At 33.4% G+C, this 19,160-nt stretch overlaps 1 protein-coding gene across 4 annotated transcripts in view; it reads right to left on the bottom strand.

The window, feature by feature from the left end:
- PSME4 (proteasome activator subunit 4) overlaps positions 1 to 19,160 on the bottom strand; it is a 103,883-nt gene that overhangs the window by 31,761 nt on the left and 52,962 nt on the right. For all 4 annotated transcript variants that reach the window (XR_002326419.2, XM_020996224.2, XM_020996222.2 and 1 more), the window contains 7 exons: positions 15,990 to 16,205; positions 14,016 to 14,173; positions 12,806 to 12,901; positions 3,642 to 3,697; positions 2,681 to 2,737; positions 1,965 to 2,020; positions 1,781 to 1,879 (listed from right to left, as the gene is read on the bottom strand). Coding sequence is in view for 3 of the 4 variants with exons in the window: in XM_020996224.2 (XP_020851883.1) it covers positions 1,781 to 1,879; positions 1,965 to 2,020; positions 2,681 to 2,737; positions 3,642 to 3,697; positions 12,806 to 12,901; positions 14,016 to 14,173; positions 15,990 to 16,205 (738 nt within the window). In the remaining variant the exon portion in view is untranslated. The remainder of the gene's footprint in view (positions 1 to 1,780; positions 1,880 to 1,964; positions 2,021 to 2,680; positions 2,738 to 3,641; positions 3,698 to 12,805; positions 12,902 to 14,015; positions 14,174 to 15,989; positions 16,206 to 19,160) is intronic.

Below are 19,160 nucleotides of genomic sequence, written 5' to 3' on the forward strand. Positions count from 1 at the left end.
TCTAATGGTAACAATTCTGCTCTCTTTACATTAAATGAGCTTCTACAAATATCCTCTAATAGTCTAAAGTATGGTGACATCATACCATTTAAGTTAGTGGAATTAAGCTGTTTTCATAGGTTTCTATCACACATCTTCCCTCAGATTTTTTAGTCTGTATTCATATTGAATCCATTTTACCACCTTGCTTTACTCAGCATTCTCTGTTCAATTACCATACAATTCTAAAATGATTAAAAGTCTTTTAAAACAACTGTTATTGTTGCTTTTTATTCAGCCCAACATTGGGGACAAAAGTATACAACAAATCCAAATAAGCCACTTCCCTTCAGCGAAGGTGATGAGGTTATTGTAGATATGAAAATCTTTCCAGTTTCTAAAAAGAATTACTAAACTCTAAGTCCATACTCATTGCTTACTGGCCCCCTCCCCCTGCCAAAAGAAATTCCATCAGAAAACTTATTTCAAAAGTAAAACTTTAAATTTGTCTGAAGCTAATAAAAGGTGTTTGTGAGTCAATATTAAAACAATATAGAAGAATAACAGGTATTCTAAAATAAACTTCTGAACAGTTCATCAAAATGTGAAAAGGCTACAACAATAAACGCAGGTCCACAGAAATGTGAGATGCACGCACACACACACACGCATAAAATTTGCTACATATATTACAAATTTGTTATATATATTATGTGTAACACACACATGACATGTATAATATACATATACACACACATATAATGCTATATGTAGTTTCACATTAGTTGAGATTCATATGATCCTACCTGAACCCCACGGGTAAGATTTTTAAGATTTTTTTTGGGGGGCAGGGGGAGATGGAAAGAGAGATTTGCAAGATTCCTAGACGCTAGAAATGACATCTTGCTGCATTATCTAGTTTAGTTGCAGGAATCACAAAGAAAAATAGTGTAAATATTTCATATCCAATATTGCCACAATTCATTTGGAATCACAATGTCGTAAAAGTTTACTTGCACAATGGTAGGACTAAAAAAGTTAGGAACATTGTTTTTAAAAAGGGTTACAATACAGAGGTATCTGCCCCCCTCACCCTTGATACTAATGAATGCCAAAAATCATGTACAACTACTTCCTAGATGACACAAATGGGTTGGCAGTGAATGTCAATGTCAGAATTAAAGTGAAAGCCACAGCAAAAGAAATGTAGGGAAAGCTCCACTATTTGTACAACCCATAAAAAATTCAATCTCCAATTTAAGGGGAAATTCTCTTTTTACTGTAAAAGTGCTCCTTACATATAATAATTTTGTGTTTCTTTCTCAAGGTCTGACAACCAAAATTACATAGTGTATTCCTAGGTCAAACCCTTAAGATGTGCCTTTCATTGATCCTATCTTTTCATACTCCATCTTATTTTTCTAGATTATATAATATCTGAATGGTCTCTAATAATCTACTGGTCTTCTGGTTTGCAGTTTATGATTGATAAAGGTGCACTTGTTAGTTCAAAGACATATCCATTTTTCTAACTCTTAAGTTTTTCTTCTGTGACCTCAAAGGTGAGACCTAAAAACAGTCTTCCAAATAACAAGCACCATGGGCTTGTTACATATCTGAACTTAAATTATACATTTTCTTTCCAATAACACTCTTATTATACATCAATAATACGCTTAATTTTCATGTTCACAGAAAACCTACTCCTAAGTAGGATGCTCCTACACAGAATATCCTTCAAATTTTGTGGCCACGAAGTATTTAGATAAAGTGTTTATGATTTAATTGTGAAAATACTGACCCGATTCTCCATTGATTTCTTCACTAGGTTAAAACTCTTCCATCGAGAATCAAATTCATGCTTGTGAGAGCCTTGAAATTGCAAAAGGTCCCCTATGATCTGTAGTTAAACAATTTATAAATTTTACCAACAAGCCAAGATTGATTATACATCAAATTATGAATCTATCAAATGGCAACTGTACCTTTATGATAAGAAACAATGATTTGGTATCATCTTCAGAGTTATCAAGTATGTGATCTATGATCAGAGTGCAAGATTCTGGGTTAGAACTTAATACCATGCTAGCATTACGTCCATTATCATTTGAATTCACTATGAGAATCTTGAAAAGAGGCAATGTGTAATAGTGAATAAAGTGCTAGGCTTGGATTCAGGAAGGTATGGGCCCAAATCCTGCCTCTGACATTAGCTGCATTACCCCAGCAACTCCCTTAATCCATCTGTATGCCAGGCACTTCTTACAATTTCACTCCTAAGTCATAGCCAAGATATTTTTGAAAGAGGAGGTGGCTGAGGGGGCCCCCGATTTCCCATAGTGATGATGGAGTATCCACCTTCCAACTTGAGAATTCCCTAAACGGAGGAAACCCCAGTTCCTTAAGCATCATTGTAGGTAAGCAAATATGTTTCCATAAGCTATATAAACAAGACACAGTAGTGGATAAACAACAAGTCAAGAAGACCTGGGTTCACATATTTACTATCATGCATCTGGGCATATCACATAACCTCTCAGTGCCCCAGGCAATACTCTATAGTTAAACATTGAAAAAGAATGTGCCAATGGTATTGGTAGAAGGAACTTCAAAACAATCTAAAATGTTAATGAGTCAGAGAGGAAAATGAGCAAAACTTCCTAAATACCTCCCACAGCATGGAAAACACAAAAGCACTTACGGAGGAGCTTCCTTATGACCCTAGCAATTGCTTCTCGATGGTTCTCTCTAGAAAGATCTATAAATAAAAACAGAGAAGATATTTTAGACGCCTTCCATGTTCTTCCATTTAAAAGTTATAGTTCGAAGTAGGAAGAACTTTTTTTTTTAATTGGGCAAGGCTTCAAGGTATTTAAATTTTCTTTGCTACTCCTCTGAAGAATTAGAGGCTGATGATTATAATATACAATCTAGAATAACTTCAAATATCTACAGTTACCAAGTGAACTGATAGTTCCCAAGGGATAGACTTGGGGTTGGGGGAAGAATACTTAAAGTTCTTGTGAACAATATCCTCCATGCTTTAACAATTAGCTGAAAAGACCATGAAAATAAAGCAGCTATGAATGTTTTCTACTGGGCTAAATAAAATTATTTCCAGTATTAAGTGAAATGGTCTAGAAAAGAAGGAAAATTTCATTAATTTGGATAGGTCTAACATCATTTGTGTTATATTTGGGGTTTAACAAAACAGGATGTTATTAAACATGAATAATGGGTGAACACTGCCCGATTTTTGTTTCATTCAACTGAATTTGAGAAAATACTACTATACTGTTATACCTGAGGTTTTCCACCATATTACTTTTTTGAACTACTAAAGAAAAGCTTATTTCACCAACCCTTTTGTTTTATGCCCTCATTTCTTATATTCAACTACTGGAAACATAACATCTTTTACACTCGTTTAAGATTTTCTGAACCTTCACTTTAGAAAATTTTTACTGGCTCTTCTGAGTCATATTTTTCCCCCAGTTCCTCCAGAAAAAGAAATATGGACTCAGCAAAAGATTTATGTTAATTTTATATGCCCATAGAAACTAGGTAGGCTAAATCACAACTATAAATTTAATCTAGATTTATAGCACCTCCGGAATAGCTGGAACAAGTCCTCATAATTTAACTTTTTAATATTTGCTTACCATAGTCAAGGCCAGTGTACAGTTTTGTCTCTTCCAAAGACACCATACTTGGCACCCTAAATAAAAACAAAGAAGTATTTTTTTTTAAAAGAAATAATGCCAGGGAAAAAGACTATGTAAAGGATTTTTATGGCTATAATAGTTCTAGTAAAACAAAAATAATACTGTTCAGAGAAGTATAAATTACATGTCTTCAGGACTTCCTAATGAACACTAGGGTTTTACCTGATCCTTCTGATGATTCATAGTAATTGTTATAATCATCCTTGAATAAGGAAAGCTTTAAATTTAATAACAAAAGAAAATTCAACTCCAAATTAAATATATTTCAATACTATTTAAAAGTTACAGATTTTTAAAACTGCTACACATATTTAATCTCAAATTAGAAAAACTGTTTGCTTTTAACTGCACAATGACAACTAAAACTAGACACTCATAACTCCAATTTTTTCAAAAAGTAGAAAACATGCTGCATTTTTAGGTAACTCTGATCCTTCCTTCTGTCATATCATAATATGTCTATATCTACATTTTGAAGCCTGAATTCTTCTAGGATCCCAAGACACACCCTCCTATAAAAACATTAGGGTTCCTAAATTAAAAAAAAAATCAAAATATATTTTCCATAAATGTTGACACTCAATTCAGCTGTTTTGATGTTTCTATAAATTATAAGTTAAGATCTTTATTCACACAGACAGGAAAAGATTTTATAGGTTAATGGTTAATACCTTAAAAGTAAAAAGATAAGCAATCCAAAGTATGACTTCTTTTTCAACATTGTTTCAAAACTTCCATAATTCATTTTTTTCTAATGCTACAGTCAAAATGGAGATGTATTTTAAGAGAAAGCTTAGGCAGAAATGCCACAATAAGACACTAATTAAAGAACACACTTAAGCATACTATGTGCATATTAGGGATAAGCACATCTAGTCCAAAAAAGATAAGAATGCATGGCCTTCATACATAAACTGCATAGTACTGGGGAGGGAATTTCTTTTGGCCAAGACATATTTGCATACTCTACATTAATACTAACACTGTAGATGGAAAGCAACTAAAAATGGTAGTAAAATAGGACACTTCATCAATCTAGGTTTGACATAGTTAGGAATTTTAGAATTTTAATTAAATACTTATGACCACTTATAATGCACTGATTAACCATATTCTCTCCCTAATTCTGGTGCGTGGGAAGTCATTAACACTTTGGGGGGAGGGGGGCATGAATCTGTAGAATACAACCTTAGAGTAATTACTTTTTTTTCCCAACAGACTGGTTTTAGAGTTTATAAAATTTTAGGACACAGAACCTTTTCTGCTTCAAAATACTCACTTTTAATCTGAATTTTAAAAATTTTTACTAAATTTAATTCCTCAACACAATTCAGTGAATAGACAGGCCACTCTCATTTGCAAAGCTCGGAGACTCAACTTTGTCATTTGAATATTTTCTATATAAAAAATGGCATATTACCAGACTCCCACAACTTAACTAAAAAGTAATAAGTAATTTTTGTAATGTCAAAATTTCTCCACAAATTATTTGCAAACATAATAAGCATTCCCCAAATTACATACATTTAAAGGGCATTAACACAACCAAATGAGAAATAGTGAAGGGTCTAGCATACATAAATTTGACAAATGAAATAAAAATTAAATGCTATGCTGAATTATTATATCCTCAGTGAGAATGTCCAAATTATTTTCTTTCTTTCTTTTTTTTGTTGTGTGTCCCTTGAGAATAGAGGTTTTCCAATCTAGTGAAATGTAAATAAAAAGCTTGAATTCATGCCCCAATCAATATACCTATCCCCTTCAAACCAAGGGCAAACTGGCTACAAGTAAGATTTCTGTTAAAGACAATGCTATCACATTACATTGCAAAATGGTAGTCATGTAGACAAGCCAAGTGCAGAAAATGGATCTTGGTTCAAATCCCTGTTCTGCCACTTACCAGTAAACAGGAATTATTTTTTCATCATAACGAATGATTATTACAAAAACTAGAAAAAATAACTTGGATTGTTATTCATAGTAGCAAATATATCGAGATTAAAGCATCACTGCTTTGGGCATGATCAAAATGGGGATGGTAGTAAACATTTTTTACTATAATGGTTCCAATTCCTATTGTAATGAATTTTTCTAGCAGAAATATCTTTCTGAATATCATTATTAATAATACAGTTTTTATATTTAAGCACACATTATTTTAAGAACAAATCCATAATTTCCATCTGTATAGCTTTCATTAAGATACAATTTCAGGATTCCTAATTTCAGTTCTTGACTCCTCTTAAAATACCCACTAGGAAGGGATTTAAAAAAAAATTAAAACAAAATCTTTAACCTTAATGATTAAATCAATTACCATTTAAATGCTTTACAAATTGATAACTGAAGTAGCCATTAAAACAAAAATAGTAACTATAAAAATTCTGCATTAAATACAACTTTTAAGTCAAGATTGGAAGACAACTGGCATTATCTTTCTATGCGTGTTCCTATGTTAAGTTGTTCTGTTCCCACCCACCTCTGATTTCTTTTCATACACTTGCTCTACTTGAGAGGTCCCACAATTGCATCCCTTCCTACTTGATTTTCCCCCCCAAATATCCCACAGCTAGGCTGGTGTGAGCAGAAAAAAAAAGAACAGCTCAATGATAGAATCTGTCAATAGCCTACACATAAGCAAAACTTCACGCTCAAATCCTTTTGAACTATAGCTACACAATACACTTTTGTACACCTTTACCCCTATGCTGCATGGGTCCAAATATAGGTGTCTCAAAAGTCTCGGTGTTAATTTTAAACTTCTGGCTTATAACAGCACCGAGACTTCTGAAACACTCTGTATAAGCTGTACTGCTTATATATGAAATCCAAGTTAGGCCTATAAATTTGTACTCTTAGTAGCACAGATACAATTAAAGCCTTGCTCATTTCCCCAGCAGCAGCACAAACACTAGCAACAGCTTTTCTGCTGGCCTGCACCCCAGCAAAAGAAGCCTGTGCCGGGTATAGCTGCTGCTGCTGCTGCTGCTGCTGCAGTAGCCTAAGGGAAACAAATTCTTTTCACTTGGTTCCTGAAAAGGCAATCCTCCCCAGTATCCTAAGCTACATGCTTGAAGTTCCCTTGCCCAAAAGTACTTGTACTATATCTGCCACAGGAACAGAAGCATCTAGTTGGGGGAAAAGGTAGGAGTGGTGGATCCCATGAGGTATCGGAGGTTTCCAAGCTTTGCAACTGAGAGAGACCCACCTACATTAGCTTTCTTCTTAGCTTCAAAATACCTACTGACATCCTGGGGTCCAAGTATACTATTTCTACAACAAGGCAGTAGTAGGGTGCTTTCAATCAGTAGAAAGATGGTTACATATTGTATGAAGTTGTAGGAAATACATCTACTTGAAAAATTCTTTACATGAAGTCAGTATGTTATTAGGTTTTAGAATATATTTAAGTATTTTTTTAACAAGTTCTCATCTATAATCCCAATGTCAATTTCTCACGTTTATTTGCCAGTCTAAATTTCCTTAGTTTGCTAAACCATCAGCTTTATACTTTTTTGTATGGCAAAAGCTTGTTCACTGAAAGAAAAAACAGGCTTCTCCTAAACAGACCAATGTGGCATTGTCTTTTAAAATATTATAATTATGTGCATTTATTTTTCTGGGTATATAAACACATATATTTATTTTTCCTTACAAAGAATTCTTACTGTAGGGGCATAGCCTACTCAGAATTGGACTGATAAAGTAGGCTTGTATTTTAAACACCTCCTATATTTATTCCGTATGAATATACATATGGACTAAAAAGGCTTAAGAATTATCTCAGGTGGTTTCCACACTGAATGTTCTTTGTTGAGCATGTATAGAAGATACTCTCAGTTAAACAGATACCAAGAGAAGTATGCTGCCACCAAAAAACATATCCAGAGAAAGAATTCCAGCATAGAAAATAACACACCCAACAACTGTAATAAGACCAGCTTTATATATTTATTTAGTAACACTTGGCCACCAAGCCTATCTCTTTTTTAACAATGGATACCATTTTCCCCCTACTGTATTATATCTTATATGCTTTCATTTTTAAGAGTGGCTTTTGCCATTTGATGGCAATTTTGTTTAGAACCATTACCTTTAAGAGAATAAACCTTTCAGTGTAAGAAAATATGATGGAGAGGAAAAATGATCAATATAAAAACAAAACATACATGCAAATTAAATACGGAGGCTAAATGAAGTCGTATACATAGAACTACAATTGAATTAGTATAAAACTATTTTGGTTTATCTTGAAGATGTTAAAAAAACTTATACAGTGCTAAAAAATAAAGTCACTAGGAGTTACTGGGTTATTTATCTTCCAGATTTACTAATACTAGCCTTTTATGCAACACAATTAGGCTAATTCTATCTTTTATCAACTGCAGTCCTAGTTAACAGTATCTATAAACACAAATGAAATGTTGGATCTAGTCTCTATCATGTGTACATTCTGTTTCTACATAAAAAGAAAAAAATTCTTACATGCTGCTAAGTTTAAAAGCAGATCGTGGGCCATTGTAATTATTTCCATGGTTGACATACAAAATTTTAAAAATCAAAGAAAACAGTTGGAAGGTGAAAAAAAGGAGAAAACAGGGTTACTCACCGTGGAGTAGTAACTGTTTCCTTTTCTGTGTGCAGCTCCCCCAGCAGAGCTGGGTAGTTTCCTGGAGGTGCCAAGAGAGGTTAGCTAGCCCTGCCCCTCATTGCATAACATCACATCCTTTCACATATAAAAGAAATGGTCTTGTTCTAGACCTTAAGTATCAGATCTCTTGAGTGAAAAGATAGTAAGAGCTGAGTTCTTAAGAATGCTTTTATAACATTTCTATCAGAGGAAAGGGGACACCAGAGGTAATAAAGCAGTATTTAATTAGAAAAATGGGGACTCCTCTACCTTGAGTAACCCTGTTTTTTATATCCCATGAAACTGGTTAGGACTGTTAGAGTGGGTTATAGTTTCAAAGGACTATCCCTGTGCAACTAATTAAGACTGTACATTGGATAAGGACACTTTCTCTTAAGCCTTGGAGGAGTGCCTAGTCTAGCTTTTACAATGGCAAATAGTGTAAGGGACTACCTAGGCTACCTGATACCACTCATTATTTGGGACTCTGAGAGCAAAAGTTTTAATTCTAAATTAAGAAACATTTTTGATTCTCCCATTTTGAAAGGCAAGTTTAGTACCCTGGTACTACAGGTGACCAAGCTGCTGGAAGTTAAAATGTTGTAGTTACAACATTAGTTGCCCTTCACTGCCCCATGGGCCTGATGTTTTACATGCCCTTCGAAATAGGAGACAACTGAGCTCAATTAGTAGTTGAGATACCTATCATAGTAACCTTATATTTCTAAAACAAGAGTACAAGCTGAGTAACATTTAATATAGCTGTTTCTTTCTACATCAATATCCAGTCAATTTCTGTCAGACTCAAAAAAACCTCAAAACACACAAAAGAGGTTCTCACTTCAACAGCTATTTCGAGATTTCAAAACCATTCACTATCCAGTTACTTCCGTATCCCCCATGGCACACCTAATGTACTATTCAGCAAAATTTAAAATCACAGAAGACATTAATTTTCAAACAGGTCACCACCCCTAGTTTGCACAGGGTGAACCATAAAACTAGTTGAGAGAAAAAGCTTAAGGTAACAAATAAGACCAACACAATATTAACCTTTTATGCAAAACCAAACCACCAATAAGAGCTTAGTTATCTGTCACCCAAAGAGGTAGAGGACAGGCAATTCCCATCCATTGTTTTGGAGAATATATAACTTCCATAATCTGTTTGATATTGTTACAAACAAGAAAAAATTTCTTAGCCACTAGAAATAAATTTACATCAAGGCATAAGAAAAGTTTCACTTTAAACTATAATATTAGTGACGTTCATTTTCTTTCCTCTTCAAGCTACAGCATTTATTTCGTACTACCACCATCTTCAGTAGCTAATATCCCAGGCAGATGTGTAGAAAGTGAAACTATTTTTTCTACTATAAATAGTCTTATTCATAATAAGAATAATTCTACAGAAAACATCTTCCTATTCTTTTTGTTATAGTAGGTAGTGGGCAAAGAAAGACCTCTACAATTTTGTGCACCAACCTAGATTAGTCTAAGAAAAGTAACACTTGATAATTTCAAAGAACCATAAAATTTGCAAGTTGTAACTTAACATTATTTCAAGTTAGAAAATATTAAAGAAATTTAAAGTACTGTAGATTTGTTGCATAATGCTTTGAAAAAGTCTAATAAATTCATTAGCACTGGCTACACAATCACTTTTAAAACATTTATCTAGAAATGAATTAATCTCTGTTAGTGTGTGTATTACATGTTCAACTGCTAAAGAAGTAGTGTTTTACTTATACTGCATGGAAGCCTTCTGGAAGGGGAGAGATCTGAAAACTAGACTCCTCCTTACATTTAAATAATCAACTTTCTCCACTGTGAAGTCATACTCTGGTGTCTCATGTTGTGGAGGTAATCCTGGGTTCTCAAAGCTATGTTAGAGTGCACAAGTTTTGGCAGGTCCTATTACCAAGATGGAAAGGTTTTGAATGTGGGCCTTGTGAAAGAATGTCTGTTGTCTGTCTGTCTCTTGATTGAGGACTAGCCTAGGTAAATTAAGAGAGGCTCATCAGAATGAGTGATAAACTGTTTAGCCATAGGAACTCTTGAAGACCATCTTCTGAGCTACAGAGGAGCTATGATCTATGTTGAAGGAAATATCCAAACTGAAGAAACTGTTATCTTTAAAGTAGTGAAGTAAAAGTATCAACCAAAATACAACCTATCATATTTGGATAAAACACGTTTACAAGTTAGAGTGACATTTTAGATGAAGATAATACAAGACACGAGCTAATTTAGTATAGCTTACTATAAATTTAAATATAGAGCAAAAAGTTCTTTCTAGAAAGTTGTGGAATCTATTTATAAAACAAAGTTGACCCTCATTTCAGCAACCAGAAGGAAAAGGCTTTTTGTTTTTCCTACCTATTCAACCATATATCATCATTACTTTTTATCATAATGTATTTCGTGTTAAGTATTCTTTAAAAAACTCTTCTATCCTAAAAGAACATAAAAAGCTAAATAAGTTCAATTTTATCTAAAAAACAAGAAAAAAACCAACAACCAGAAAATATCCAATTTTATCCCTTCAAATCTTTAGTGATTTTTTTCAGTCTAATTTTCAACACAAAGTCAACATCTTCACTTTTAGAGAAGACCTCCCCAGTCAAATATTTTCCTGCTGTTCAGCTTTTGGAAGGAAAAGCAGACCTAAAAGAATAGGGATATGCAACATCAACTTTATGGAACATATGATTATGTACCACAAGGCAACATAGGCTGAGTTCATTTATCCCAGAAAGTATTACAAAGTCATGTTAAATTTTTAATAAGGAGAAGGCCATTTTGATAGAAAATCATTATATGCAACTGATCAAACTATAAAGCACCACTTTATACACACTTAATTCATTTTTGCTTCAGTTATCCATCATAAAAGTAAAAAAAGTTAAAATGTAGCTACGTCTGATATCTACCTCAAATGGAACAATTACTTTAGTAATCTACCTTAGTTTAAAGTAGTTTCCTCGTCATCATTTGATTCTAAAATCCACTGTGTTATCTGCATGGAACATCCTTTTGGCCTTATAAGAGAGATTCTTGGCCTTGATAAAGAAAACCCTACTTATCTTCAAAGCAACATCCTCAAGAAGAACTCCAATTACCAATTACTCAATTTACATGCTGTATAAAAAACCCACACATTTGGCATAATACTACAGGGTCAGGATTTCATTGTAATGCATTACTTAAATTATCAAGAAGTTAAAACTATGTTTCTTTATTTTTAAAAGTTGGTATGTTTGTATCAAATTATTCTGTTACCAGTGGATATCTGAAAATTTTTTTGTTGATTTCAAACAGTTTATTCACCTGATATTAAACACAAGAAACAAAAGTTCCGAGAAAAAAAACCCTATGATTTCTGGGAAAACAAAAACAGATATCTTTATCAGAAATTAACTAACCATCTAAAGAACTAGGCCTAAAATAGTTTTCTAATACTTAATTTTCATGCTAAAAAAACACAGGTGACAAATAATATCTCATTCATCAAAAAGGACAATGTAACCAACAAACTGAAAATTGTAGGAGTTATCTACTGGCAAAAAGAATTTCAAAAATTCAAAATTTCAAAATCCTTTTAACCACTTCTGGCAAATTAAATTTCTTTTCAAGTTCTTTCAATATGCACCAGTAATCAAACTGTCCTGTTAGAATCCAGAAAGATTTTATAAAGCAAGATCAGTCTCTCTCTCTTTTTTTACAGATCTCACAGTAAGTTGCTCAAAAATAAGGTGAAGGCTGAAAAGAAAATGGCAGCTTGAGACGGCATACCAAAACACACATGTCTACTTTCTAGGTGACCTAGAGCTGTTAAGTGCTACAGATCCCACTTAAACTCAATTCCTGAACCAAGTGTCAGCTAAAAAATGGGATTTTATTAAATCAAAGTATACCAATTCACATGGCCAGTCCTCCTAACATTGCAAAACCATTTAACTCCAACATCTTGAAATGTAAAAGGAAGAAAATTCAAAGGACTAAGTATCTATTTTTTGCCAGAGGAAAAAAATATTATGTCAAATTGCTTTCAAAGTACCAAGTTTCTTTTGGCCACACATTACAATACCAAAACATTTTCTACATAAAATTGCAGGCAAAAATATAATAGGTTTTAGCTTTGCTCTTCAAAAATAATGAAAATGTATCTTTAAACAATTATATCTAAGTACGTATGGTGCAAAAAAACTTTTAAATAAACAAAACAGATGCACATAGGTTGATATGCTAAAACATTTCAGTCAATGCATCCTCCTATTACTTTACCTATAAATATGTATGTATATAGATATAGTCTTTTAAAAAAATGTATTCACTTAATTTGTGCCTCAGATATTTTTGGTTCAACAATGATATAAACAAGGATAAAAATGACTAAGTCACATTTATATTTTAAAAATAATAAAACAGCAAACATGTAAAGTAAATAGCAAAACAATTCTACTTACAAATGAGTAATCTGCTCTCCTTTCAGAGGGGGTAGAAGGTTCCCTGAACCAATCAAACAGTTGTGAACTATGGTCAAACGCTGTTGTACATCATCTCTAAAATTAAAAATTTGAAGTATTTCAATATTTCAGAAGTGATAAAAATTTTTGGTTTTATTAATAAGATTACCCATTACATTTACTTATGAGATCTTTTTATTTTTCAGCCTTCTAGAATTCAAAAGTACATAATGATTTATTATTATCAGTCAAGGTACTCAAGATTAAGACAAAGAAATGACAAACTGCCCCTGTGCCAGCAAAAGGTAATTAAACAGATGTAGAATTTTAAATGGTAATATTAGACAGCTGAGGGTTACTCAGATACTGCATAATTTATCATGTGCAACAATGGTCCACTGACTCTTCAAAAAACCCTTTACATAAGCAATTCAGAATCCTATAGTTTTTCTTTAACTATATGTTCATAATATTCATGGTAAAAATGACAAATATTTATTCTTTCTCTCTAATAATTTTGATAGAGTTGAACTGGAAGACATCAATGGGCACCTCCTAACCAAATAAATTTAATATACATATAAAGAGTCAGTTCCCAATACCCTCCCTACCCACCCTCCATTTCTGTTATTTCAGTGCCAACATGTTATTATCTTGCGTTTCATCATAATTCTGGAAACTTAGATTGTGAAACTCTAGCCATTAGCTTCAAATATTAATAATTTTTCTGTGGAACATCTTCTAGGAAGAATCTTTATTTGTCCATAGTTGCTTAAACACACACACACACACACACTCTCTCTTTCTGGACTGAGAATACTAGATGATTTTTAAAGTCTAAGCAGTATTCCAAAGTCTAGAAAATATATTCTTCTTTTCAAAGTAGATACCTAAATACGCTTGCATATAAGTCATACTCAGAAGTGTCTAACAGTGGGAATTTAGCAATGAGTCAAATGAACACTTCCTTATTTTTCATGTAATACTTTGAAATATTAAGATGCTATACAAAAAGGAAAACTTTTCTTCCTATTAAAAATATATTACACTCAAGAATTTTTAAAGTACTATTTGAATAGGCACATTTTCAATTAACACAAAATATGCATCATACATATTAATAATCTCATTATAAAGAAAAAAAAGATTAATGCCAAACTTCTGAAAATAGGCACTAATGAGACAAATGCATAACACTGATAAAACAAACCTGGACATTTCTAGTTCTCCATTTGCATAGAGTTGGAGCTTGATAAGCTCAGGCTGAAGAAAGGAATCCAGTAAATAATAGGCAAAGGTTATTTCTTCATGTGAAGGTACATGCCACTGGATACCTAGATTCCACAAATCACCTGGTTTTCCCCAGTCCTAAGAACAAAGTTGCACCACAGAAGTTGTAAAATAAAGTATTTTATTAAACACTTAATATTCATGAAATAAAACAAATTTATTTTCCAATGAGGCACAGGGGAAGAATTGACAAAAACAAGAAAATCTAAATCTTGGTGATACAAACTTCATCATAAAATACTACAACTTTATGACAGAAACCTCTACTGTAGTAGTCAATATCTTTTATATAAAAGGCACTCAATAAATGAAGATATATTTCTGTTGAACCCCATATGTAATTTGGAGATCTTTACTGAGCTTATTAATAGAATTAGCTCTATAATATGTGTACAAACCAACCAATTTCACACAAAATTGGAAAAATTTGGGTTAAAACTCTTTTCAAGGATAAGACATTATTTTCATAAAAAATAGCATGGCAAAATTAAGAGAACATGGAATAATTTACCTGTCTTATCTATGGAGAAGGGAAGAATTTAGGACCAAACGAGCATTATAAAATGCAAAACAGATAATTTTGATTACATAAAACTAAAAAGGTTTTTGCACAAACAAAATCATTGCGACCAAAATTAGAAGGAAAGCAGAAAATGGGGGGAAAATTTTTTACAGCAAGTTATGTCTGATGAAGGCCTCATTTCTCATATACACAACACACACACACACACACACAACACACACACACACACACACACAGAGAGAGAGAGAGAGAGAGAGAGAGAGAGAGAGAGAGAGAGAGAGAGAGAGAGAGAGAGAACGAGAACTGAATCAAATTTACAAGAATACAAGTCATTCCCTCGTTGATTAATGGTCAAAGGATATGAACAGGCAGCTTTCAGGTGAAGAAATCAAAGCTATTTATAGTTATGAAAAAATGCTTTAAATCACTATTGATTAAAGAAATGCAAATTAAAACAACTCTGAGGCACCACCTCACACCTATCAGATTGGATAATATGATAAAAAAGGAAAATGATAAATGCTGGAGGGACTGTGGGAAAATTGGGACATTAAGGTGGAGTGGTGAACTGATCCAACCATTTGAGAACAATCTGCAACTATGCCCAAAGGGCTATAAAACCATGAATACTCTTTGACCCAGCAAAAACACTACTAGGAAAGTATCCCAAAAAGATGATTAAAAAAAGGAAAGGGACATAACATACAAAACTATTTATAGCAACTTTTTTTGTGGTAGCAAAGAATTGGGAATTGAGAAGATGCCTATCAATTGGCTGAACAAATTGTGATACATGATTGCAATGGAATATTATTGTGCTGTAAGAAATGACAAGCAGTATGATTTCAGAAAAACCTGCAAAGATTTAAATGAACTGATACAAAGTGAAGTGAGCAGAACCAAAAGAACATTGTACACAGTAACACTGATACAGTATGATGAACAGTGAATGACTTAGCTATTCTCATCAATACAATGATCCAAGACAATCCCAAAGGACTCATGATGAAAAATGCTATCCACATCCAGAGAAAGAACTGATGCTGTCTGAATACAGACATAATACACACTATTTTTCAATTTCTTTGTTTGTGCAAAAAATGAATAATATGGAAATGTTTTACTTGACTGCACATGTATAAGCCATATCAGATGGCTTATTGTTTCATGGAAAAGGGAGGAATTGAGTTTGGAACTCAAAACTTTAAAAAAAAAAGGAGTGTTAAAAATTGTTTGCACATGTAACTGGGGGGAAATGTTATTAAAAAAATAACATGGCAAACATTTCCAAGCCAATACTCTAATTACATTTTTCATAATAATTACACTGACTAAAATAATCCTCTAATCCTATATTAATGAAAACCTTACCTTAATAGGAAAGTACTCAGAAGGAGGCTTATTAAAGCCACCTGGCACACTGCAGTATTCTGTAGGGTAGATAAGTGTAGTAGATCGCAGAAGGTGATGTAAGAGATTACAAGACAAAGTGTAACCCTGTTTACAGGTTAAATGTAAGGTTCGCTGGAGAATCTTTACCAGCTGTTCTTTGTAAGGCAACAACTTCTTTCCATCAACTCGAGTAATCTAATAAAAGAAAGATTTTTTTTTAAAGAATTTACTATTTGGTTATGACAATGATAGAAAATTCAGATAGTTCAAATACTAATGTTAGTCTAAGTTTTTAAAAAGTTTAATTTCAAATTATTTAAAAATATACTAAATAAATGGTTCTCATCATCTGCGCCTCGGGCAGTTAAGTGGCATAGCTGATAGAGCACTAAGCTTAGAGTCAAAAAGACCAGAATTCAAATACAGCCTCAGACAGTTACTAGCTTTATGACCCTGGGCAAGTCACTTAACCCAGTTTGCCTCAGAGCAGAAGAAGGAAATCGCAAACCAAAATTTGCTAAGAAAACCCCAAATGGGATCAAGAGGAATTGGACACAAAACAATAACCTGGGTCATGTACTTCTAGGTGCCATTTTATTTTAAGGGTTTTGTGATTCCCTATGTGTACTAAGCACTTTTATTCTGTCATGTACTCCTTCAATCACAAGATGCTAATACCAATCTAAGTACTATGTTGTAGGGGGTACCCTAAAATATTATCATTTTGTTTAAAAAAGGGTCCTACTTTGAAAAGGTTGAAAAGCATGCTAAATAAAGAAGTCTCTTAAGCTAGGAGGTGAAAAGACAAAATTCTTGACCTCAGGGAACTTACATTCTAACAGAGGGATATGCCACAGATACAAATAACTTTAATACCAGAGGTTGGCAAATTTCAGCCCCACTTGTATTTGTAAGGTCTGTAAGCTAAGAAAGGTTTTTACATTTTAAAATATTTTACAACAGGCATAGAAAACACACATAGGCCAGGGTCAATCTGCCTACTCCTACAATAGAGAGATACAAGACAAACTTAACAAATAAGGGAATTAGCAAAGTTGATAGTAATATTCAACAGGCATAGACAACATAAAGGCACACCTTGGGAATGGATCAGCAAGGGAACTAGTCTCGAGGAGCAAATCAAAAAGACGGAGAAGCAATGCAAATAATTCTTTAGTAATGCAACTGCAACAAGAGGAGTATTATCTTTGAACATAATACCTGACAAAATTTACAAGAAGATTAAGAAGGACTCATGAAGGACTCAAGAACAAGAATTTACAAGAGGACTTAGACATGAGCCTAAGAATGAAGAGCTCCTATTTAACATAAAGTTATCTTTTGCTTTTGACAAAGGCAGGGATCATGTTAATGAGTATATTTCATTTATACTTCACAGAATTTTGTGAGTGAGTGAGTGAGAAGGGCCATTTGATAAAAATCCACTCCCATAAGGAATCTTTGCTATAACATACTCAATAGTCTTTGATTGAAGACTGTCAATGAGAGGAGACCCACAATCTTCTAGATGTATGTAATGCTGCCCTGGGATAGCTCTAATTATGAGCAAGTTTTTTCTAATAACAAGTTTAAATTTTCCTATTTGCCACTACCACCCATTGTTGATACATGTTATTAACACTAGTAATGTTAATTAATACAAGAAAGGTAAGTCTTCCGTGAGCCCTAGAAAACAGGTCACGATGGAGGAACAGTACATGAGAAGTCAATGACACTACTAGGGAAAATGGGGACATTGGACTTGATAATTAGAAAATCATAATTAAGGACCTGACAGTAAGGAAATGCAGGGATTGATTATAGACAACTTTCTCAAGAAGTTCAGCAATTTAGGAAAAGAAAAAGTTGGAGTAATGTATGACTGGGATAAAAGAGCTAATAAAATCTACTTAAAAAAAAGGTTAAGTATGTAAACGGTCACTTTTACCTCTTTGATCCCTCAATTTCCAAATTTGTAAAATAGGGATAAATAATACACTATCTATTTTAGAAGAAAGCACATTGTTAACTCTAATGAGTTATTATAGTTGGGACTGATCAGAATGAGTCACTGATGAGGGAGAGATGATTGATATTATATAGCAATATCCTGGAAGAAGTGAGAGGGAACAGGATTCAAAGATATAGGCAGAAGGATCAGCTTTAGTGAGGAGTAGGGATACAGTTTTCAATAAGGGATCATACCAACAAGATTTAAGGAACAGAGGAATGGAACTAAGTTAGCGTACAACGGGTGGTCTTTATCTCAGAAAAACAGAAGACTGTCATTGATCCAGATTCAAAGGTAAGGAAACATTTATTTCTAGCATTTTAAGAAATGTTAGCATGTATGAGATGTTTTTATTCCTCATCTAAAATGCATTTCTATCTTCATTTCTTTCTTACAAAGATTTTTTTCTACCTGTATTAACAATTAAAAAATTTTAACCTAAACACCAAAGAGCATTTCCATACACAAGAATGCAAAAAGAGGACTATATATGAAACCGTGAACTTATGTTTTGTAACACTTTTTAAAAAAGTATTTAACACATTCTACAGATCACTTTTTTTATTTTTGGTTGGGTAATTGGGGTTAAGTGACTTGTCCAGGGTCACACAGCTAGTAAGTGTTGTGTGTCTGAGCCAGATTTGAACTCAGGTCTTCCTGAATCCAAGGCTGGTGCTCTATCCACTGTGCCACCTAGCTGCCCCTACAAATACTTTCAAAATTGTCCCCCTTTTCTTTGCTTCCCTCTTTCTTTTTTGTGCATTTAAAAAAATGGTTCAATGGTGATTTTTTTGGCAACAGTGTTACCAACTCCCTACTTACTTCCAAACCTCCCTCCCCAAATTTAAAAAAAAAAGAAAAACCCTCCTTGCAACAAATAAGCATAGCCAAAGCAAAATGAATGCACTCAATGGCCATGTCTAAAAGTGCATGTCCCTTTCTATCCCTTGAGTCCATCACTTTTGTCAGGAGGTGATTAAATGTTTCATAGAGATCCTCTGGAGACACACCTGAACACTGCATTTACAAAGTTACCATGCCTTTTAAAAAAATTTTTCCCCCTTCTCCTTATATAAATTGCTCTCCTAATCACTTCACTCTTTACCTACTGATATTATACAGGATTCTCTGCAATCATT

This window comes from Phascolarctos cinereus, unplaced genomic scaffold (genome assembly GCF_003287225.1).
Source record: "Phascolarctos cinereus isolate Bilbo 61053 unplaced genomic scaffold, phaCin_HiC Scaffold_2;HRSCAF=192, whole genome shotgun sequence".
NCBI classification, from domain to species: Eukaryota; Metazoa; Chordata; class Mammalia; order Diprotodontia; family Phascolarctidae; genus Phascolarctos; species Phascolarctos cinereus.